This window comes from Balaenoptera physalus (genome assembly GCF_965194825.1).
Source record: "Balaenoptera physalus genome assembly, chromosome: 11".
Taxonomy (NCBI): domain Eukaryota; kingdom Metazoa; phylum Chordata; class Mammalia; order Artiodactyla; family Balaenopteridae; genus Balaenoptera; species Balaenoptera physalus.
This window is the reverse complement of record NC_138896.1, coordinates 28947698-28972484: the sequence shown is the minus strand read 5'-3', so window position 1 is coordinate 28972484 and position 24787 is coordinate 28947698. Positions and strand designations below refer to the sequence as shown.

General features: G+C 39.2%; 1 protein-coding gene across 33 annotated transcripts in view; it reads left to right on the top strand.

Annotated features, from left to right (window-relative positions):
- The window catches only part of ADGRF4 (adhesion G protein-coupled receptor F4), a 72212-nt gene that overhangs the window by 37920 nt on the left and 9505 nt on the right, over positions 1-24787 (top strand). For 24 of the 33 annotated variants that reach the window (XM_082411633.1, XM_082411637.1, XM_082411632.1 and 21 more), the window contains 2 exons: positions 375-431; positions 2106-4162. In XM_082411633.1, the coding sequence (XP_082267759.1) occupies positions 375-422 (48 nt within the window). In that variant the 3' untranslated portion in view covers positions 423-431; positions 2106-4162. The other 9 variants (XM_082411643.1, XM_082411644.1, XR_014250468.1 and 6 more) reach the window with 8 other exon arrangements.

The following is a 24787-nucleotide window of genomic DNA, read 5'->3' as shown; positions in this document are numbered from 1 at the left end:
AATTTATGGTCAGCTAGTACTGAGTGTGACTTTTAGCGCCACAGTTCATCCGTTCTAAGATAGACATTTTTTATTCACCTCTAAACATTTCTGAAATTGAAGTGTTTTGTACAGTCAGTGACAAGTCATGATTTAATTGGCAAGTTATTTTTTCCTTTTCTTCCTTAGTGGATTTAAAAATAAGATGTTGCTTACAATGTTAGATTCAGTGAAATATGATAATTTAATTCTGTGTAGCTGTGTCAACTTGGGTACTTCATGTTTTCATTTTTACATGTTTATCTCTAGTCAGGCACAGACATAAATATAAATCTATGTGCATTTTGGTCAATGCCATTCCTCATCGACGTCACTGTTATTTTTTCCCCATTTAGAATGCATCGTTAAGCCCAACGTATGGATCTAAAGTAATGAATTGTTGAGGATAAGATGTGAGTATTAAAAACTCAAGGAGAAGCTTGACTTGTAAGCTGTGACAAACCCCTCAATGCCCCCTGGTAGCACACTATTGCCTACTATGTGATGCTGGAGGGAGGTGGGAAGGAAACAGGGGGATATCTTTCAGAGAATGGAAACGTCTTTATTGCCCAGCACATAGACGAAAATACGCACATCTTCAAAACCTACGTCATCTCAGTTTACATGACCAAATCTTAAGAATACTTCTTTTTCTGTCCTCAGTGAGAGGATGCTGTCATCATACCTGCTCTGATACAGGATACATCTTGCTGTTTACACACACCTTAATTCCATCTTGCCAGTTGAGTGTTGACACTTAGGAGAACCCCATTGTTGAGAAGGAAGACAATTGATTGGAATCACAAAGCAACAAGTCCATCTCTCCCTAATGAAGTTGGGGTTCAGAATCATTCTTAAGGGGGTATGGGTGGAGTGGTGGTAAATTAGCTGTCTACTCACAGCCAACCTCTGAGACATACTTCTACACAGGTGAAATCAGGGGAAAACAAATATTAGGCAGCCGTGAAGGGGAGAATAAGTCACAAAGTGGCAGCCAGAAGCCTGAGAGGTAGCAGGGCCATGTGGGCAGGGCAATCACTCTTGGTATGCTTTTGTCTTGGAGAGCTTTTGTGGCCTTTCTGCATGGATATAGATGAGCCTCAGATTTTATGTTTAAACACCACCTGGCAACAGGCATATCCTCTTTTACATTCCTTTCATTTCTGAGTCATGGCCCATATACTGAGCAATGGGGCAAAGCAAAGGGTTGAAACAATCTCATGGAATCAAAGACGCTCTGAGTTTGAAGAACCTTTGAGGGACCTCCTGGGTTACAGATTATACAAACCTGATGTTGTGGTGCTGTGGACACTGGTGCATGGTCCCAGGAAGAGGGAGGGGAGGGAGAGGGGGCTCTGTCCTATACATTGACCAGCATGTATGGGGTGCTGTGAAAACAGAGAAGGAAACACTGGCATATTATTATTAATTAATCACCTTCACGTCTGGATTTTTATATTAGAACATTAAAGCAGAGGAAATAGTAGAACTTTACAAAATTAACCCTCCCAACTTCTGCCCATTTCCTCCTCCACAGGGATCTTCCATGGTGGAGAATCACTATAGCATTTCTTGAATAGTCACTAAGGAGAGGTAGTTCAGATGATTTAGTAAAGCTGATCTTTCCATTAAGGTTCTCATTTGACCTGTTTTGGGAAGCTTACTAGACTAAGCCGGGTGGAGGAGGCCCTGCATCCTGGGGATGCTGTCTAACCATTCTAGAGAAGAGAGGCGTGGCTGAAGTCTTCTCTCTAGCTAGCTGGGCATACCTGGTTGGCTGTACGAAAAGTTGGCGACAACCAGTAGAAGCCAAGATCAGAGACTACACCACTTACTAGAATCAGGGGGGTGTTCAAAGTTCGACCAGTCTCAGGAGGAAGTAGAGGAAGGAGGTGGAAACCCACTAACAACTCTCTCCAAAGAAATCCTCACCACCTATTTCTTCAACTTTCAACTTCTACTTTTGAACCTGTGAGGTGGGGGACGGATGAAGATTGCGTTCTTTCAGCCTATCCTCCGCGGGTGGCCCTGGCCCTGTTGAATTTTCTCAGTAATTGGGGTCCTCCGCTTTTTACATCTGTACCCAGGAGGAATCAGAAGGTCTCAGAAGCAGCGGCTGGCACCATGTTGGGGGTGCAACAAGCTCAGAGGACAGGACTGGAAATTCATGATCAGTGATCCTCCCAAGTCCAGAATGGAAAGCTGGCGGCACCGGGAAGGTCTTTCAGCAGAAAGCAGGGCTCCAACCACACGGTTGAGAGCAGAATTACAGCTCAAGGACACAAGTGTCTGGGAAGCACAAGGCCGGGTCACGGCCCAGGCTGGGGGTCAACCACAGAGCACAGGCAGTATTTCAGACCTTCAGCCAGAACACAGAATCTTAGACTGATGGGGTCTGGAGAGGCAGGCCGAATTCCAAGAGCCAGAAAGGGGGCAGGAGGCCAGAATTGGACTTGCCCAGATTTGGGGCCCTTGTGGTTGGAAACTCCACATGTTCCAGTGACCTCAGGTCAGATTCTTCTTAGGAACAAGGTCGGGACAGGTGTACAGGGAGGTCCCGGAACCATGGAAGGACAGCAGAGGTGTGAAAACTGGGCAGTTTTCTCCATGTATAGATCCTAACTGGGGGTTCCCATCCTGGGAAGCAGGGGAGGGAGGGGAACAGCATTCTTAATACGAAGCCACGGCTGCACAGCGCCCTCTGCTGTTCATATGAAGAGCGGGCCTTTAATATGACCCAGCAGAGCTTGTGTTACCCAGTGTGATTTCAGGGTCACCAGCACGGCTCCTCCATTCCTCTGAAATCTCTTCCACTTATTTGTTCATGCCTAAAACTCACTTAAAAGAGCTCCTCATTCCACAATGAGAAATGGGACAGATAGAATAGATAACCAGAGAGAAGCAACACGGTTTTCCTAGTAAAGTTGCAAATTCAGAGCAGCTGAGTCATTCTAGAGACCAAGCTTAGAGCAGGGGGAGAGAGGGCATTGCAAGTTTAGGCTTGAGGGAGCAGCATGGAGAAGGCAAAGTGCACAGAAAAATTAAGCTGGGGGAATAGCCTTCATGCTGTGTGACCTTGAAGAAATTGCTCAATGCCTCTGTGCCTCCATTTCCTCATCTGTAAAATGGGGCTAATAATGGTACATACCTCCCAGGGTGGTCTCAGGGTTCAATGAGCCAACACATTCAAAACTCATAGACTAGTGCCTGGTTCAAATTAAGTTATCCGTACATGCCAGCTATTATTCTGACTGTTAACCAGCGCTTCATCCATTTTGCCTATGCTGCCCCATTCCTCGTGGACATCCTGTGTCCTGGCCGGAGAGCTGAGCTCCTGGAGAAGGAGGCTGGGAGGCAGGCTGGAATGTGGAGGGAGAGTCATGCTTCTTTGGAAGACTTTCTCTTCTTGCCAGGGGTGACACCTAAACTCTCAGTGTGAGAAGGTTTGCTGAGGAAAAATTGAGGAGAACATTTGGTGACTGGGCTTGAAGGAGGTAGATCTATGGACTCTTTGATCTACTCATGACCTGCAAAAGCCTGGCTTCTTGGTCAAAGTTGGCAAGAGTAAGACTCAGTCCCCTTTCACCCCCAAGGGCCTGCTCTGTGGCTCCTTGGCTTAGCCACCCATCTCTCTGCATGGGTCCCGGGCCCTTTGGGGGCAAGGGGATGGATCTAGGTTCAGGGGTAGGTTGGGGGGAGGCATGGGAGGTGGGGTGGCAGGGGACATACTGAATCTACTTTGGAGACAGTTAAGTCATGGTAGGTTTCCTAGGGAACAGAAGAAAACTAAGAGGAGTTTTTTGGGCCACGCTGCATGACCTGTGGGATCTTACTTTCCCAACCGGAGATCGAACCCGGGCCCTCAGCAGTGAAAGTGTGGAGTCCTAACCACTGGATGGCCAGGGAAGTCCCAAGAAGACTTTTCAATGTGCTTGTTATTTTACTCTATTTTAGACCTTGAGTAAAATAATTTAGCTCCTAGGACCTTACTTTCCTTGCTTGTGAAACAGAAAAAAAAAATATTCTTGTAGCTATTATTATTTGTGTATGCATGTATATGTGTGTGTCTGTTTAAACCACTATATACGTAAAACAATTCTGGTTGTTATTTTAGAAATAAAAATGAAAATATTTTATTTTCTGACACCAGCATCCAGGCATGAACCTTAAGCAGAAATATCTTAGACCTGAGCAACTCAGCTTGAAGACAAATTTTCTCCTAGGAATTTTTTCCCTCCTGGTAATTCTCATCTTTGGACACAACTCAGTGACTCCGTTGAGAAATCCATTTTTCACCTGCATTAGGTGGTCAGGTGATACTTTATCATTTTTTCCCACCTTCCCTCATCCCATTCATTCCTTGAAGAGGTGTGGCTAAAAGTTTGCATTGCAAACAGAAGGGGTGGCTTTTACTTGGTATTTGGTTTCCCAACCCAACTCTTCAAGAGGTAACATCTGCTCGGGAGTGGGGAATTGGTTTCCAAAGAGTTAACAGGATCTTTGGGAAACAGTCAGTCAAGAAGTGGCATCACTAAAAGAGGCAACAGATAATGGAACTCATATCCTGTCCCGTTCCCACAACTTCCTCTTAAATCTTCTGCTAAGATTTAGGGGTCCTCAATACAGGATACGATGAGCCAGCAAAGAAAAGCTCTCAGCTGATAAAACAAATGAAGAATGTTGAAACTCATTTAACAGGGAACGATCAAGCGTATACAGAGGACATTTTAGGACAGTAGATAGAACCTTTGTTTAGACACATGAATGGATGGTGAAACTCAGGGAGAGAAGACATGAACATCTCAGGCTCTGGGCCTGGGGAATTTGGAGTAGGGGAAGCGTGGATTGAGGCTCTGATACCCTTTATACATAAGCCATGTGGGCCAGTGGAAAGAAGACAGGATTTGGAGACGTGTGTGTTTCAGTTCTACCTTTCCACATCCTAATGGGTGACGAGGGGAAGCCATTTAGTCTCTAGGATTCTCTTACTCTTCTCATCCATAAAATGGTTCTATGAAACATGTCTTATGGTATTGTGGAGAGCAAAGAAGAAGATGTCTATGAAAGGCCCTGCCCCCGTGTCTAACACATGGTAGACATCTGAGAAATGTTCTTTCCCTTCCCCATCCCTCCATCTGTCTGGTGATGGGATGTGAGTGCATTGCTTTTCCTGTGGAGGTGCTTTTGACTCTGCAGCAAGCGGGGTGGTGGTGTGGACTGGAAAAGTGGAACCAAGGACCTAGGGCTTTCACTAGACAAGAGCAAGAGTTAGAGGAGGCCTTCCAACGTCCTTCTAGGGGTTTGGCCTTGTCCCAAGATAGGAAAAGGGACAGGGTTTCAGAGCAAGGGATCTGCTGCAGGAATGAAAGTTAAAACTGGATATGGAAACTGGTGCAAGAGAGCAAAGAACTCTATCTGGATAACAAGAATTTTCACAGTAATGAATTACGGAGAAGATAAATTCTGTTCTTGAACTACTTTAGTCACTTAATTCCACGATCCAACCTAAGCTTCATGGAGGATTAGTGGTTAGGGCCGTCTGTATGCTGAAAGTAATAAGATTGTACAAAGGGTTCTATGGGGAGAGACATTCCTATACTGATATTACTATTAAAAAGATACAGGCAGGACTTCCCTGGTGGCATAGTGGTTAAGAATCCGCCTGCCAATGCAGGGGACACGGGTTCGAGCCCTGGTCCGGGAAGATCCCACATGCCGCGGAGCAGCTAAGCCCGTGAGCCACAACTACTGAAGCCCGCGTGCCTAGAGCCCATGCTCTGCAACAAGAGAAGCCACCGCAATGAGAAGCCCGTGCACCGCAACAAAGAGTAGCCCACGCTCGCCGTAACTAGAGAAAGCCTACGCGCAGCAACAAAGACCCAACACAGCCAAAAATAAATAAATAAATAAATAAATAAATTTAAAAAGATACAGGTAGGCTCTATAAAGCTGGAAAAGACAAGGAAACGAATTCTCCCTTAGAGCTTCCAGAAGGAATGTAGCCCTGCTGATGCTTTGATTTGAATGTAGTGAGACCCACTTTGGACCTCTGACAGGCAGAACTGTGAGATAATACATTGTATTGTTTTAAGCCAATGAATTTATAGTAATTTGTTACAGCACTGATAGGAAGCTAATAGAGTAGCTGTAGCTACATAATCATAAATAATTCACAGGCAAATTAGTTTAAAACTTGGCAAACCAACAGCGAAAATGATTGATTTGTATAAATTAAACACTTCAGTGCCACCTGGTGGCTGAAATCTTACAGCGAATGACTTGAAATGACATAAACCTCTAGCTAGTCCCTAAAAAGAGAAGTACTAGCCTACAAGCATGGCATGAGGATAATTGTGATCAAATGATTAAACAAAGGTTGAAATTGTTCATAGAGATTACCAAATAATACAGTGGAAAAAGAACTCCACGAATAAACATTCAGGAATACAGCATTTTATCACAAGGACCTATGATAGAAAACAGGTAACCAGTAAGACCTGCCTAGGAATCATTCGCCGGGGTGGTGCAACAGGTAGCTGGGGGAACCTTCACTCCGTTCAAGCCTTACCCCGTCAAATTTATCAGACTTCTACTCTCCCGATGTTAGCTATGGACAATTAACCTTTCCCAACCTCATATTAAGTATAGTAGCATTGCTTTAACCAGATAGCACTGCTAGACCTCTTCTACAGAGAAAATCTGAACCTGTCTGGACAGACATGATCTAGTCAAAAGTGCAAGGTACCTCACACTCATTAGGATGGCTGCTATCAAGAAAAACAGAATGTAACGAATGTTGCTGGGCATGTGGAGAAGCTGGAACCCTGTGCACTGTTGCTGGAATTGTAAAATGGTGCAATGGCTATGGAAAATAGTATGGAGGTTCATCAAAAATTAAAAATAAAAGTTCCATATGAACAGCAATCCCTCTTCTGGGCATATATCCTAAAGAATTGAAAACAGGATCTCAAAGAGATATTCATACACCCATGTTTATAACAGCAGTATTCACAGTAGCCAAGAGATGGAAGCAACCCAGATATCCATTGATGGATAAATGGGTAAGCAAAATGTGATACATACACACAAAAGAATACTATACAGCCTTGAAATGGAAGGAAATCCTGTCACATGTGAAAACATGGATGAATCTTGAGGACATTATGCTAAATGAAGTTAACCAGTTGCAAAAATCGAACACTGTATGATTCCACTTATATGAGGTATTTAACGTAGTAAAATTCATAGAAATAGAAAGTAGAGAGATGGCTCTCAGGGGCTGGGGGAGGGGAAAGGGGAGTTGTTATTTAATGGGCATAGAAGTTCAGTTGCAAGATGAAAACATTGTCGTTTCACAACACTGTACATATACTTAACCTTACTGAACTGTATACTTTGAAATGTTAAGATGATACATTTTATGCTATGTGGGTTTTACTAGAATAAAAAAAATTGGCAAGGTAATGCAGCATGCACAGTATAGAAAAAAGGATGGCAAGTCCACCCGCCACAGTTCATGTAGTTCTCTGGCTGAGGCTCCGCAGAAGTCCCTGGACACTGGAAGGGCAGGCTGGTTGCTATGGCATCTGAACAGGGGCCGCATCTCAGATAGTGGGCCCCGTTCAGATGGTCCCAAGAGCTGCCTCCCTCTTGCTGTTGTTATGTGACTCATCTACAAAAGCACAGCTTCAACCTTCTCATCCTCTAACCTGATTCTCTGCTGGTCATTGAGGAAGTCCAATTCTCTCATCAGCCACGGGTCTCTTCCTCTTGGCATAAAAATGTGACCACATTGGGCTCAGATTTTTCCACCCATATTTCCATCCATATTATTTGTAACTTTAAAATACCTGAGTCTAGAGGCTCAACTTAATCTCATTACCTATTTCAAGGGAACTTGACAGGGGCCTGAGCTAACTTAATTCTCTTAGGCCTTTCACCAGCCTACAACCTTTCTTACGTTAACTCTCCAGAAACATAGCAAGTAAAGGTAAAGAACACGTGTATAAAATAAGACAACACAGATCTGAATTCTGGTCCCCTGCTGTGTGACCTTGGGCACTAGTTAAAGGACTACCTAATCGGTTCTTCTGATTTGGTTCTTGTCCCATTTCAGTCCAATTGTCAACAAAGTAACCTGAGTAACGAATGTAATGAAATTCATCAATGTTTTGCTTTATGTTTTTGTTTTTGAAGTTTTGTTTAAAGAAATTCTTTTGTACCGCTGGTCACAAAGATATTCCCTTACATGCAGGTATTTATTCAATTTGTAGAAATGATTCTCAACTGGGGAGTAACTTTGCCTCTGAGGGACATTTGCAATGACTTAGAGACATTTTGATTGTCACGACTTGCAGGAATGGGTTTCTTCTGGCATCTAGTGAGTAGAGGTACAGGACAGCCCCCAGAACAAAGAATAATCTGGCCCCAAATGTCAAGAGTACTAAGGCTGAGAAACCCTGATCTATAACCCATTCTTGGACACTGTGATATCAGGCAGGCATCCAGTTTTGTGAGTTTTTGCCCATAGCAATCTAATTTTTCCAATACTTATTCTTCAATGTCCATGTACCCTCTAGTTAATAAAATTAATGATAACTGCTAACATTTACTTAGAGCTTAATACATACCAGGATCTTGTAAGTGCTGATGTAAATATGAATGTCGTCATACATTCTCTCCCAAATCATACAGATCAACAAGGAGACCAAATGCAATCACCCCTAGCTCACAATTATATTTAGAGACAGTACTGCAAACCTCAGTTTACCTATCAGTAAGGAAACATTCATTCAAGACTATCAAAGTGTCCTCCAGAGCCGGCCTTAGGGTGAACAGTGAGGAGGGATTTGCACAGAAGATAGAGGAGGGCAGTGGGATCCCAGTAGCCAAAGGGCACAGATCACGTCAACTAGGACTTAACTCCAAAAAGAAGGGGATCAGCCTGAAGCCCAGTGAAACAGAGAACTGGTCCTTTGGGTATCAGTCAAGAGAAGGGCCTATGAGGTGTACTGGAGCAGAGGCGACGGTCTTGGGAAAACCCTGGTTCTGGGGAGAGAGAGATCTGTAGAGGGGGAAGAGTCTCTTGGAGGCCTGAAAGTAAAGGAAAAAAGGAATCAGTTGAACAAAAGTCCCTACTGAAACAAGCGAGCATAACAGAATCAGAAGATAAAAAGTGTGTGGTTTATTTTTAAAATGGCACTTCACTGAAGCAGTAGAAGATAGCTCTGTTCAAGGCTCCCTTACATGCAAAGAATTTTTAAAAATTAAGAAAAAATTTTTAAAACTATATAAAAATATGGGCGAAAGATATAAAAATGCTCACAGATAAAAACGCTTACAGTCCTTAAACATATGAAAAATAGGCTTACTGTCACTCATAGTAAGGGATATGAAAATTAAAAACCACACTAAGAAACCATTTCCCAACTATTAGATTGGCAAAAATACAAATGTTTGACAACACACGTTTTTGGAGAGGCTGTGAAGAAATAGGTACTAGTGTATATTGCTGGTTTCAGTGAAAAGTAGTGTGACCTCTATGGAGGGGATTTGGCACTATTTAACAAAAGGACACATGCTTTTACTATTTTCCCTGTAGGGAAATATTTCTAGGAATCTAGTGTGATAAAGCACCTCCCTAAATATTAGACGCCATGTTCATAAAGTTACTCATTGAAGCTCTATTCTTATTAGCAAAGTTTGGAATCCACGCAAATGTTGACCATTTAAGAACTGGTTGAATGAGTTCTGGAACATCCTCACCGTGGAGTCCTGTGCAGGGGTAACAAGGAACAAGAATGTAAGCTGTTAAGTAAAAAAAAAAGCCAAGGGTAGAGATTGTATATAGTAAGGAATCTCTTGCATAAAAAAGAAAGAAAAATTAGACATATATGTATTTGCTAAAAACATATATACACAAGAAGCAGAAAGTAGGAAATATGCTCACTGATAGCAGCAGGGCAGGGTAGGGATGAAAGATGGGCTGGACTTGATAAGCATGGATGTCAGTTATCTGTGGCTACTATAACAAGTTGCCACAAATTTAGTGGCTTAAAACAACAGAATTTTGGGCTTCCCTGTTGGCACAGTGGTTGAGAATCTGCCTGCCAATGCAGGAGACACAGTTTCGAGCCCTGGTCTGGGAAGATCCCACATGCCGCGGAGCAACTGGGCCCGTGAGCCACAATTACTGAGCCTGCGCGTCTGGAGCCTGTGCTCCACAACAAGAGGCCGCGACAGTGAGAGGCCCGTGCACCGCGATGAAGAGTGGCCCCCGCTCGCCACAACTAGAGAAAGACCTCGCGCAGAAACGAAGACCCAACACAGCCAAAAATAAATAAATAAATAAATAAATTTTAAAAACAGCAGAATTTTATATATTGCAGTTCTGGAGGTCAGAGGTCTCAAATGAATGCCACGGAGCTAAAGTCAAATGTCAGCAAGACGGGGTCCCTTTTTGGAAGCCTAGGGAAGAATACATTTCCTTACCTTTTCTAGCTTCCTCAAGATGCCCGCATTCTTAAGCACTCTTCTCTTTGCCTCCGAAGATGGGAATAGGTAGGTAGAAGGCTAAGGGAGGTATGTTCTTAAACCAAGTATGTCAGTTCTTCCTTACTGCACTGGGGGCTAGGCATTACCCCAAGGGTGTGGGTTCCATCTGGACCCCTTCCTGATGTCCTGGAAGATTTCTGGAGAAGCAGGTGTGATGTCAATTGCACCTCTCTTCACCCATAATGATGAGGGCTGTAGACATCCCCTTGTTTCTACAACAGTAAAGCATGAAGTTCAAAAAGCAGAGGGCAAACCTAACTGATTGTATTTGCCAAAGTACTCAAGTTTACATTACTGTCATAGGGAAGCATTCAGTGGCACTGAGAACAATAGAATCCCGAGTTCTTTCTTCTCAGTAGATATTGGGTGTTTATTACGGCCTAGCTCTGTTCAGGAGCTACAGGACATGCAACAAAGGAATGAAACACAGTCTACCCTTGAAGCTGACTCAATGAGAAAACTGTGGAAAATATCATTATACATAAAGCCAGCGCTGTCCTGAGGGATATAGGCTTTGATGGAGATTGTTGAAATTTGTCTTCTGTTATTCTTCTTGAGTTTGACTTTCATAAAGTATCAGCAAATCAAAAGCCAAAAACAGAGATTGATTTCTGTTGCCTTGTATTGTTTTCCTATAGGCATTTTGGATTTTAAAATTTATTATTACTGTTTTTATGCAGATTATATATACATGGCAGTCAGAAATGCCAATGGCCAATAATGGAAGTTCTTTCCTGCATTCTTAAGGTTAAGATATTGAGAATTTAGGCCTTCCCTGGTGGCACAGCGGTTGAGAGTCTGCCTGCCAATGCAGGGGATGCGGGTTCGAGCCCTGGTCCGGGAAGATCCCACATGCCGCGGAGCAACTGGGCCCGTGAGCCACAATTACTGAGCCTGCGCGTCTGGAGCCTGTGCTCCGCAACAAGAGAGGCCGCGATAGTGACAGGCCCGCGCACCGCGATGAAGAATGGCCCCAGCTTGCCGCAGCTGGAGGAAGCCCTCGCGCAGAAACGAAGACCCAACACAGCCATAAGTAAATAAATAAATTAATTAAAAAAAAAAAAAAGATATTGAGAATTTAGTGTCTGTATTTTATATTTCCATTTTTATAGATAATCACAAATAGCTAAAAAGTGAAAGATTAGGGATTTATATTAATTGATTTCAAAACCCATATGGCCTATTTGGTTTCTTCTATGATTTTTTTCTTTTTTCATCTAGGTCTTGCCCTGTACCACCATCTCTCTGGATTCCAATTATACTGCTGAATCACTCTCAAAAATAGGGACTCATATGAGTGGGTCATCTGGAAACGTTTGTCCTATTTTAAGAACAAATTAAAAGTTGCCTCAGTTGGTGGTGTCTTGACTCTTTAACTGAGATGAGAGAAAATATTAATAGGAATCAACTCTGCTTATTTAACAGGTCGGGTTGGTCTGTGGTGTCCATGGGGATGCTTGAGGAGAAGCCAATTAACATTGAGATGTGTGGAAACAGGATCAATAGTTTTCAGTAACTGAGGAAGATTACCAGAAGTCAAGGAAGTCTTTATCAGGGGCTGTGCAGCCCTGTGCCCAGGCCTGTCAAGCACTTGGCAGGCGATTGAGAAAGTCTAATTGTGGCTGATGATCGGTCATTTTACACTATTGTCACACCTCCATTCTCCATGTTTCATTTTAGAAACAGCATAACTTGTCCAGCCAGAAATTGCCTAATTTAAACCCTGACTCTTACCTCTATGAATCAAAATGACTCAGAAAGTGCAAATAAAATATTCATTTTATTTCTCTCATACCTTCTCTTCTCAGGACTGAGTCCATGTGTACAGAAGAAACACAAGTACTAGAGAACTGAATTTGGGTGGCCAGGGGAAGAAGAAAAGTCTCACAGGACAATAAATTGGAACCTACATTTTTTCCCTGACAAGAGGATACAGGGTAGGCAGTTTTACAATTTATGATCAAAGTTTTAAGTATACAAAAAATAGGGGCTTCCCTGGTGGTGCAGTGGTTGAGAGTCTGCCTGCCAATGCAGGGGACACGGGTTTGAGCGCTGGTTTGGGAGGATCCCACATGCCGCGGAGCAACTGGGCCCGTGAGCCACAATTGCTGAGCCTGTGCATCTGGAGCCTGTGCTCCGCAACAAGAGAGGCCGCGATAGCGAAGAGGCCTGCGCACCGCGATGAAGAGTGGCCCCCGCTTGCCGCAACTAGAGAAAGCCCTCGCACAGAAACGAAGACCCAACACAGCTAAAAATAAATAAATAAATTAAAAAAAAAAAATAGAGTACTGATTCTTTAAAAGGAGAATTGCTGCCTTTTTAATATAATTAAAACGTTGATAATAAACAAAAAAAGAGGGTGTATGTGTGTGTATATATACATATATCTATGTGTGTGTATATTTTGCTCCTTTTATATTTATTTAATAATCACAGCCTAGATTCTAAAAAGAAGACTCCAGAACTCACAAAAGCATGGCATATTGCCCTACAAAGTGAGGAATAAGTAGCACTGAGAAGTCAGACGATTCACAAGATATCACTTATTCCAGCATCCAACAAATATTGATGTTTACAACAGTAGCCCTGAATCACCTAGAATATAGTAGCTAACATTTCTTATTTTTGTACAGTACTTTTCAGTTTTGAAGATGCTTTAACATATATTATCTCATTTGACCCTCACAAATACCTTGTGTGCAGACAGAGTATAAATCTTTATTTCCAGTTTACAGGTAAGGATCAGAAATACAAAAAGCTCCAGTGATGTGCCTAATGTCAAATTATCCTACAAATCATGCATATTGACTTCTAATCGAATGATGGGTAGAACTATATAATACATGATCCACAAATTTCCACCATAAAAAATGAAGATCTCTGAAATAGCGAGGATATAAAATGAATGGCTTCAATTACTCAGAAACATTACATATGTGAAACATATCATTTCCCCTGACTGATTAGGTATCACTATATTTTGAAAATATGTTGTAATTCCTAATGTGCAGATGATTATTCCTTGATTCCTTTTATTTCATTTTATTTTATTAGTAAAGTTAGGTTGTTTATTTGAGATCTTCCTTTTTTTTTTGAGATCTTTTTTCTTAATGTAGGCATTTATCACTTTAAACTTTTCTCTTAGAACTACTTTTGTTGTATTGCATAAGTTTTGGTATGTTCTGTTTCCATTTTCATTTGTCTCAAGATACTTTTTGATTTCTCTTTTGATTTATTCTTTGGCCCATTGGTTGTTCAGGAGCATGTTATTTAATCTCCACATATTTGGGAATTTTCCAGTTTTCTTCTTGTGATTGACTTCTTTAGCTTTGTACCATTGTGATCAGAAAAGATGCTTCATATGATTCCAATCTTCTTAAACTTACTAATACTTGTTTTGTAGACTAATATTTGACCTATCCTGGAGAATGCTCCACATGTGCTTGAGAAGAATGTATATTCTGCTGCAGTTGATGGAATGTTCTGTGTATATCTATTAAAGCAATCTGATCTAACATGCAGTGTAAGTCCAATTTTTTTTTTAACTAATTTTTCTGTCTGGATGGTCTAACCATTGTTGTAAGTGGGTGCTAAAGTCCTCTACTATTATTGTATTGCTGTCTATTTCTCCCTTCAGATCTGTTAATGTTTGCTTTATATATTGAGGTGCTCCAATGTTGGGTGCATAAAGTTTTACAATTGTTATATCCTGTGGATGAATTGACCCCTTATCATTATATAATGACCTCCTTTGTCTCTTGTTACAGTTTTTGGCTTAAAGTCTATTTTGTCTGATATAAATATAGCTACCTCTGCTTTGTTTTGGTTTCCATTTGCATCCCTTCACTTTGAGCCTACATGTGTCCTTAAAACTGAAGCAAGTCTTTTGTAGCACGTAATTGGGTCTTGTATATTATCCTGGTAGTCATTCTATCTTTTGATTGGGAAATTTTGTCCATTTACCTTTAAAGTAATTATTGGTAGATATGAATTCACTATTGCCATTTTGTCAGTTGTTTTCTGGCTGTTTTATATTGAATAATTCCTTTGTTCCTTTGCTCCTTTCTTGCTCTCTTCCTTTGTGATTCGATGATTTTCTGTAGTTATGTGCTTAGATTCCTTTCTCTTTTTCTTTTATGTACTTACTACAGGTTTTGCTTTGTGGTCACCATGAGACTTACATAAAACACCTTATAATTATAATAGTTTATTTTAAGCTGATAAAAACTTAACACTGAATGCACACAAATGATCTACGCTCTTATACTCTCCCTACCACATTTTGTTTTTGATGTCACAATTTAAATCTTTTAATATTGCATTGCCATTAACAAATTAATGCAGTAATAGTTAATTTTAGTACTTCTCTCTTTTAACTTTTATACTAGAGTTATAAGTATAATGCACCACCACTGCACTATTAGATGTTCTAAATTTAACTATATATTTGTCTCTACTAGTGAGTTTTATACTTTCATAGGTTTTCTTTTTTTTTTTTTTTTTTTAAAGTTTTAAATTCTTTTTTTTTTTTTTTAATTAATTAATTAATTAATTTATGGCTGTGTTGGGTCTTCGTTTCTGTGCTAGGGCTTTCTCTAGTTGTGGAAAGTGTGGGCCACTCTTCATCGCGGTGCGCGGGCCTCTCACTATCGCGGCCTCTCTTGTTGCGGAGCACAGGCTCCAGACGCGCAGGCTCAGTAGTTGTGGCTCACGGGCCCAGTTGCTCCGCGGCATGTGGGATCCTCCCAGACCAGCGCTCGAACCCGTGTCCCCTGCATTGGCAGGCAGATTCTCAACCACTGCGCCACCAGGGAAGCCCCCATAGGTTTTCATGTTATTAATAAGCATCCTCTTGTTTCAGTTTGAAGAAGTCCCTTTAACATTTCTTTTATAGCGTATCTAATGGTAATAAACTCATTCAGCTTTTGTTTTTCTGGAAAATTCTTTTTCTCTCCTTCAATTCTGAAGGACATCTTTGGCCAGGTAGATTATTCTTGGTTGGCAGTTTTTTCCTTTTTAGCACTTTTAATATATTATCCCACTCCCTTCTGGTCTGCAAAATTTCTGCTGAAAAATCTGATGATAGTCTTACAGAGGTTCTCTTGTAACAAATTGTTTTTCTCTTGCTGCTTTTAAGATCTCTCTTTGTCTTTAACTTTTGACAAATTAATTATAATGTGTCTTGGTCTTCATATTAATTTTATTTGGTATTCCTTGTGCTTCTGGGAGTTCCTTCCAGGGAGTAACTGGGAGATGGGCATTTCTGCTTGCTCCTTGCTTGCTGGACCCACGTGTATAGCCACAGGGGGTGCTTCTGCTCCTGTTTAAAAACTGCTTCTTTGTTTGTTATAGTCTTGTGGGACTCATGAATGGAAGCCTTATTGGCTGTTAGAGCTGGGTGATTTGATGATCTGTCCTGGGGCAGCAGCATAAAAGTTGGGGCGCTAGATGTGTAGACAAGCTCCTTCTAGGGAGGTACTGGCAACTTGGGTTTATTGTTGGAGTGAGCAGGAGGGAGAAGGTGATGGAAGTGCCCATTGGCACCCCCCTGGGCTCCAGGGAGGATCACAGCCAGCCCTTCGATGTATGCTAATTAGAAATCGGACTCTCAGTCAGCAGCATGCAAAGTGTGCAATCAAGCTCCTTTCAGGGAAAAACTGAGAGATCTGTGCTTTTGCCTGTTCCCATTATGCTGAGCCCCAGGGGCATAGCCTCTGCAAGCACTTGTACCTGCACCAATTAAGAACTGCTTCTATGTTTACTTACTATGTTTGCTTACTATGTTTCAGTCCTGTGGGACTTGTGAATACCAGCCCCATTGGCTATCAGAGCCAGGCAGTCGGAGGCGAGACCCATCCATCAGGCAGCAGCTGCAGAAGCTGGGGTATCAAGCATGTGTACCCTCCTCCAGAGTACACCTCTGGAGGTGTACACCTCCAGAGAGGTGTTGGGGACCTGGTTTTATTGTTGGAGTGAACCCCTTTGATTCCTTTTAGAGTGACTGTTTCCTCTTATATGTTAGAGGGTCCCTTTCTCATTAGTAGTCTGTTTCCATATTGAATTGTGGTGTGGGTTAACAACATAGTGTAATTTATTTATTTTATTTTTTTTTACTAATTGTAAAGGTAATACACGCTCATTATGGAAAATTTGGGAAACATACAAAGACATGAGTTTGAAAAGTTAAATTACTCATCTAGAGAATAATCATTCTCTAAGTTTTATTTTATTTTCTGTTGATTGTCATTTTACTCCAATAGAGACATTTTTAAAACAATGCAGTGAGGATGTACTGCACATGTAAGTTGTGTATTATTATTATTATTATTATTATTCCATAATGATTTTCCTATGTCATTAACATTTCTTCGAATATATTTTAAATTGCTGTGTAATGTTTCATAGATAATTCACATGCTACATAATTTATGTAACCACACCCTTATCATTGGACATTTATGCCATTTCAAATTTTGTTTTTGTAATTATGAATAATACCAGGATGAACATTGTCTAAATTTGTGGTTATTTCTTTGGAATAGAGTCTTAGAAGGGGTACCACTGGACCAAATTATGCGAACATTTTCAGTCTGTTGACATATATTGCCAATTGCTTTCCAAAGAATTTAACTACCAGCTGTGTAGAATGCTGCATCACCCAATGTGAGATTAGTTGAGTGGAATTAGTGTTGAAAGATATATTGCTGCTGTAACAATGCCACAAACTTAGTGGTTTAGAAGAACACAAATGTATTATCTTATAGTTTGGATGGCAGAAGTCCTAAAATCAAGGTGTTAGCAGGGATGCATTCCTTCTGGATGCTCTACAGGAGGATTGTTTCCTTGCCTTTTCCAGCATCTAGAGGCTGCCTGCATTCCTTAGCTGGTGGTCCTTTCCTCCATCTTCAAAGCCAGGAGTGAAGAATCTTCACATTTTCTTCTCTTTGATCTCTGCTTCTATCAGCATATCTTCTCTGTCTATGATCCTCCTGCCTCCCTCTATAAGAAGCCTTGTGATTACATTGGTTCTTCCTGGATAATCCAGGATACTCTTTCCAGCTCAAGATCCTTAACTTAATGACATCTACAAAATGTCTTTTGCCATGTACGGTAATATATTCACAGGTTCTTGGCATTAGGACATGGGCATCTTTGGGAAGCCATTATTCAGTCTAACACAAAAGATAAAACATAATTTGACTTACTATTCCAACATGCATTTTGCAGAACTGCTAATTAGTGTACTGGACTTCATGTCCTGATAGTTCAGAAAACTTTTCATCAGGATTTTTGCATGGTTGAAGAAATAAAACATAAAGGAATGTATTTAAGTCCCTAATGAGGAAACTGAGATTCAGTGAGGTCATGAAACATCTCCAACCTGTTTTTGGTTGTTTATTTCTTTTTGGTTATATTATCTTCAGTTAAAAAAACTAAAGATGTGTGTATCAAATCATCATGTTGTACATCTTAAACTTACACAATGTTATATATAGTTGTATCTCAATAAAGGTGAAAAAAAACCTAACAATATCCATACCAAAGTGTATAGCAAGTTTCTGGCTTTAAAAAGTTAGTTGCCAATTCTATAATATCATTACTGTTATAAAAGTGGCCTATTTTCATGTCAGCAATATTGGCACAGTACAGAAACAATTGTGGGAGGGTGTCCAGGCATGCTGCTTCTCTGTAGAAGGGTGTCAGTGGCACCATCGGTGGCTGCCAGAGTTGATATATATTTTGGCCCATTTATCTTTAGAAATCATATATCTTTCAGGATTTTTATACATTTAAACTTCAAGAAGAAATATGTGTCAGTTAGAGGAAAGCAGATTTTAGTGGACTTCATGTGTCAGCAACAAGAGAGTGTTTTATAAATCCTTTCCATGGCTTTAGCTACTTCTGGGAAGGTGTAAGTCCATCTAAGAATATAAACCATGGAGCATCCTTTGGAAAACCTTATAGAGGCCTTATAAGGACAATCAATCCACTCCTATTCCTTCAAAGTATTTTTTTCCTTCAAAGTATTAAAGACAAAAATTAATAGTTGGCCATGACTTTAGTAAGCATGTTTCAGAGAAAAAAAAAACATGAATAATTATCTTTAGCATTTTGGACCAGATGAAATTATTGTTTTATGTCTTCTGGGTCTGTGATTTGGTATAATTATGCATCTTTGCATTAAGCTGTTCTTGCTAATATTAATTCATACTATTTATATTAATTTTGGTATTTTACTTTGTGTAAGGATTTATATTACACTTTAGAAAAAAATCCAGCTAGTGTTCAGTATATATGTCTGGAGCACCAAAAGGCAACTTCTGATCTCCTCCCAAGTATGACAGTTTTTAGCCAGGTTACTAACTATGAAGATGATAACCAAAGATTTAAGAGAAATGTTGGTGCCTTTCAATGAATGAGTGTATGTTGGAGCATCTTGTCAATTTACTTGACACTGTTATCAATACTTTTATGCGCTTGGCCTTCTTCAGGGACCAGTCAACTTTGATTTGTTTGCCTTCATAGCAAGTTTTATGGAAATCCAAGAAGGCAAGGATGAGAGTATTGACACTATGATAAAGTGGATCTGGTATCTGCTGATTCAGGAATGCAAGATTACTGTTCTAACTGTAGACTCACAAATGCCTTTGAAGAGAGGTTAAAAGTTGGCTTTTGAATCTTAGTCAATTTTGAGGCCATAAAGAAAGGCACAGCACACTGCAAAAAGATGTCCTTGCTTCTATACTCTGCCTGGAATCATGAGAAGAGAAGTCTACAAACGTCTTGGCTGCAGAATCGACAGTAATTAGTGAAACTGTGTACGTGTCACTAGCAGAGAGATGTTCAGAATTGCCCTTTAGACCTTTTTATCACGCCAGGCAGCACTAATCTTGCCATCTTATAAATAGAAACACTATTATTATTTATCACTTTCTTGATGGTGTTGTGCAAGTCAGGGATATCTAAAAATTATTCAGGCACTCATATGACATTCCCCTATTCTTTATTAGAATACTAATTTCCAGGCATTATCTTCTGATTCAAAGTCAACAACGAGTCTTGTCTCCACTTTGATTTTTTTTTCTGTTATTTCACTGGAAATATGGTTCAGTTGATCCTGTGATGTGCCGTAAGCATACCTTCGTTCTACTCTTTGTTAACTCTGCTGTATAAGGTGTCCAATCCCACCAGTCTACATGTGATGACTGGTTATTCAGTGAGCTCGAGTCTGACTCTCCCCTCCTCACCTAATGCTCAGACCCCAAGAGCAGTGAAGAATGAATAAGGGATACATAGAGCCCAGAGGTCATAGCGTTGGTACCCTCCCAGTACAGGAGGCCAGTGGCCAGGACGGTACTCTTTATGGCTTTCAACTAAGCCTCCTACATTTGTGAATAAAAATGAATGAATGAATTCAAGAGGAGGCGTCAACCATTATGGTGAAGATCACCATATTCATTAACTTGTACTGTAAATTACAAGTTAAGAAGAGAGAAAATGAAGAATAGTTTAGTGAGAAGCAGCATTAATAAGTTATGTTACAGGATCTTGACAATCAAGTAGGCAAATTTAATAATTTGACCTATTTATTTTGAATTTTTTCTTCACTACTGATCATGCTATTTCACAAAGGTTTTGAGGTAGCTTAAAGGAAGAAGACAACAAAATAAAAATATAAATTAAAAAATAAGGCTAGGAAAAATATTGATAAAAAAGCAAGGTCAGACAGAGGGGAATTTAGAAAATAGAGCAATCTGATTTTCATCATTCTGAAGTTAGAGGGAGAAAAGAAAAGTGTTCTTTGGTTGTTGCTTCAAAGTCTCTTCCAATGCGTCAATGGGAGCCGGGTGATCTGCGGAAGTTTACTGTAATTCACTTTACTCTCCGTAGTAAGCCAATTTAATCTTTGCTCTTTAAATAAATATAGCTTTTTGATGGCTCCTTGCTTATTATCCTTTTTACTTATAATATTGAACTTCCTGATTACTGCAAGGGTTATTTTTTTAGCGTCCAATTAAAAGTCTAGGCTACTAGGGACTTTGTAGAGTACAGCTCTTCTAAATCAGCCAACTGGTGGACAATATTCACACATTCTTGGTCTTTGTGAAACAAGTACTGAACGTGCAAATATAAAGGAAAGTGTCAGTTTCTAAAATGGCTTGTTTCCTATCCTATTTCTGCATGTAATGAACCGGAATGGTTCATTTTCTTTTTTTCTAAAAGTAGCTCCTATTTTATTTTCTAAAAAAGAAATAAAGAAATAAAAAAAGAAGAAAAAGAGAAAATCCCTTTCAACTCTCCACCAATTGGCCCAGAAATTAAAGAAAATATATTTTATCAATTTATGAATCATAACAGTTACTTTATTAATGGATTTCTTATAAAGCAAATCCCATTATTAGATTCCAGTGTTAAAAATTCTGGTTTTTTGTGAGTAAATACTGAATGATTATTTCAGAAATCTCACCTGTGTAAATTAGCAATTAAGTTGATCCTTAAAAAAATCTAATTGTAAAGTTCAAATTATAGTGCTATTCATCATGGTATAGTGCCTTTCAATTCTTTACTTTTTTTTTTTTTTTTTACTTCAGAAATACCATTAGGTAAGATCTCACTCTTCCAAGATAATAAAAAACATGTTTAAAAAATGTTAAAATATAGTCTTTAACAATTTTACTGAAAATAGTGTCTAAAATACCCTCTAAGTTCCTTTTGTATATGTTTATTTTTAAAATACATACCTTTTACATGTGTGTGGGTATGTATATTGTTTTGAGTTCTATGTTTTTATGCAACATTTATTTCTCACATGTAGCTTTTGTTCTTCATACTTTCCATTTTAATGACTGCATAATATGTACATCTGGGATATTTTTGTTTCTTTGAGTATTATATTAACATTGGATATTTGTATTTCTCCTGTCTGTTTTCATTACTATAAATGTATGGCAAATGTACTCATAAGCTTTAGAACATACTTTTGATAATTTAAATTCTTTGAAAATTATTGATACTAGCTTTAGGGCCCAGCATGTGATCAATTTTGGTAAATATTCCATGTGCACATGAAAATATTTGTGTTCCACAGTTGTTAAATGCAGCATTCTATACATGTTAATTAGAATGTTGATCATTCTTGCTGTTCAAATTATCTTCAATATCAGCATAGCCCAACAGAAATATAATGCTATCCACATATGTAATTCTCATTTTAAGTTTTCTAGCAGCCCCATTACAAAGTAAAAGAGCAGGTGATATTTATTTTAGTCATGTATTATGTCAATGTGTAATTAGCATAAAATTATTAATGAGTTTTTTAAATTTAGCCTTTAACATATGATGTATGTTTTATACTTACAGCACATCTCAACGCAAGTGCTCTATTTGATCCCTACTTAAATTTCATAAAATTTACTACTGAAAAAGTAAACACAGACTCACATATCCAGATTGTTCCAACTAAATTTGAAAGTTTTCAATACTTAGATCAAGTGCCAAAAAATCATTTTCCTTTAATATTTATATTCACATTGACAAAATTGTTTTATCTGTTTTAGAATACTTGATCTAACTTCTGAAGCAAAAGCATATAATTTTCAAAAATATGTCTTTCAAGTTTAATAAATTGACTAACTTTTGTGCCAACTCAGTATTATTAACATCAATTTCAAAGGCATACTGTTGAAGTTGAAAAGCAATTTTAAATTTATCGACGTTAAGAAAGCATCGTTCAAATTTTCCTGTAGTGTTTGCAGCCAATTTATATAATATTGTCAATTACAATTAAAATCTTTTTTATGTTGATTCATGTTAGAAAAATGTGTAAAAATAAGTATTACAAAACTTGTAAGTCTTGATGGTAACATAAGTTATCTTACCTGCCTAGCTAGGTTACAATAAGCTTTTTCTTTCCTTGGAATTTGAAAATTTAGCTCGTTCATATGCAGTGTGATACCAGTGAGGAAACATAAATCAAACTCCTCAGTTTTTTCTTTGATTATTGGATATTTGAAAGGCATTTCTTTTGTTTCAATAAAGTCTTGAATTGGAGTTAACAATACAATAAATACTTGTAAGAATCTTCCACAATTCAGCCAATGAATATTGGCAAAGAACACAAGATAATTAAACTCACTGTTTATTATTTCTTTCAGGAAGTCCATGAATTGGTCATGAATTCTAGCATTTGCACATATATATATGCAATATATATATTTTGTACATATAACAATTTTAATAACTGTATGCATGACACTTTTCATAGAGACTCTTTCTGAAAGGTGAGCAAAAATATTTTCAATATGTATCACACACTGGAATGAAGTAATGAGGAAAGCATGAGTATCTTGTTTAAATTCCAATAAATATAGATTTTGATCTAAAGCAACCAGAGCACCATTTGCTGTGGCAAAAACTAATTTTTTCATATCTGGTAGAAATTTTTCTTTGACAGATATAAAAGATTTGAGAATATCTATGCCATCAGTTCAAATTTTTAGGCTGTGAATTTCCAATATTTTTTTGGTAATTGGTAACTCTTTTGAGACAATACATACCCAAAATATTAATTGGGCAGAGTCAGTTATACCGTACAACTCATCTAAAGCTAAAGAGAAGTATTACATTTCCATGATGTTGGTGTACCATTGTTTAACAAATAATTCACCTCCTGTTGGATTTATGTTACCTGTTTTTTTGGTAGGGTACTGAGCTTGCAAAACAATGATTTAAAAAAGATCTTTATAGTTTAGAATAACAACTAGAAACAAAGAAAATTTAGTAAGGATATATTATAGTCTTTTTAATAAGTTATATTTTAGTTTCAAAAGAATAAAAAATGCCAGTAAGATACCAGGAGAGCTGACGTTAAAAAAGACTTAGGCACTTAATTTAACTGGACTCTCATTAAAATGATAGTTGTGACCTGTGATATTGTCATTTATACTAAGAAATATGTATTTGGTCTTTTTCCCCATTTCTGGTACAGTACTCCTAAAACCCTTGGAATTTCTTAAGTGGTAAGAGCAATAAAGGTGCCTTTTGTTACGTTGATGAGTGACTTTGGGAAAACACCTAAGGATGGGGGCTGGTTGCCAGTGGAGCCAAGCTGTGATTAGATGGTTGGTCCTTTCAGTCCCACCCCTCAACCTCTGGGTAGGGGAGATGGGCTAGAGGTTGAATCCCTTGCCAGTTGCCAATCATTCAATCAATCATGACTGTGTAATGAAGGCTCCATAAAAATCCCCCAAAAGGACAGGGTTTGGAGAGCTTCGGTTTGGTGACCACGTGGAGATTTGGGGAGAGTGGCAAGTTTGCCCTATGCATCTCTTCCATTTGGCTGTTCCTGAGCTACATCCTTTTATAATAAACCCGTGATTTAGTAATTAAAATGTTCCTCTGAGCTCTGAGTGCTGCCCTAGCAAATTAATCCAACCTGAAAAGGGGGTCATTGGAACCTCAATTTATAGGCAGTTGGTCAGAAGTACAGGTAACAACCTGGGCTTGCAGTTGGCATTCTGAACTGGAGGGCGTCCAGAGCCTGCAGTTTGTAGCTTATTGATCAGAAACAGATAACAACCTGGGCTTGCAGCTGGCTGGTGTTTGAAGTGGTGGGTGGAGGATAAACAGTCTTGTCCTTGACCTGTGCAATCTGATGCTGTCTCCAGATAGATAGTGTCAGAATTGAGTTGAATTGCAGGACACCCTGTTGGTGTCTGGAGAATTGTTGCTGGTGTTGAGGGGAAAGTCCTCCCCCTACACACACACACACACACACACACACACACACACACACACACACCCCCCACAGGCATGTGCATGCACACTGGAATTTGTCACTAATGTGATCTTAGGTTTTTAATGTAAAGGTCCCTCTAAACCCTGATAAGTTTCTTTAGGAAAAAAGAATTATTTGAGAATGAATGAGGACAGTGCAAAGTCAATACTTCCCAAGGTGATTGCCCACATACATAATAACGAGCTTCAGATTTCAACCCTTAAATGCAGATCGGTGATGAGAATGAGTAATATTACTTTCCAGAAATGTTTCCTCCATGACATCATGCTAATAGTTAACTCAGGGGTCTAAGCATTCTAAATTAAAGACGCTGTTGGACAACAAATGCTAACTTCCAGTTTTGCACATTTGATGAATCAGAAAAATGAATCAGAGTAAAACCCTTTAAATGAAACTTAACCAATCCAGGCCTTGAAG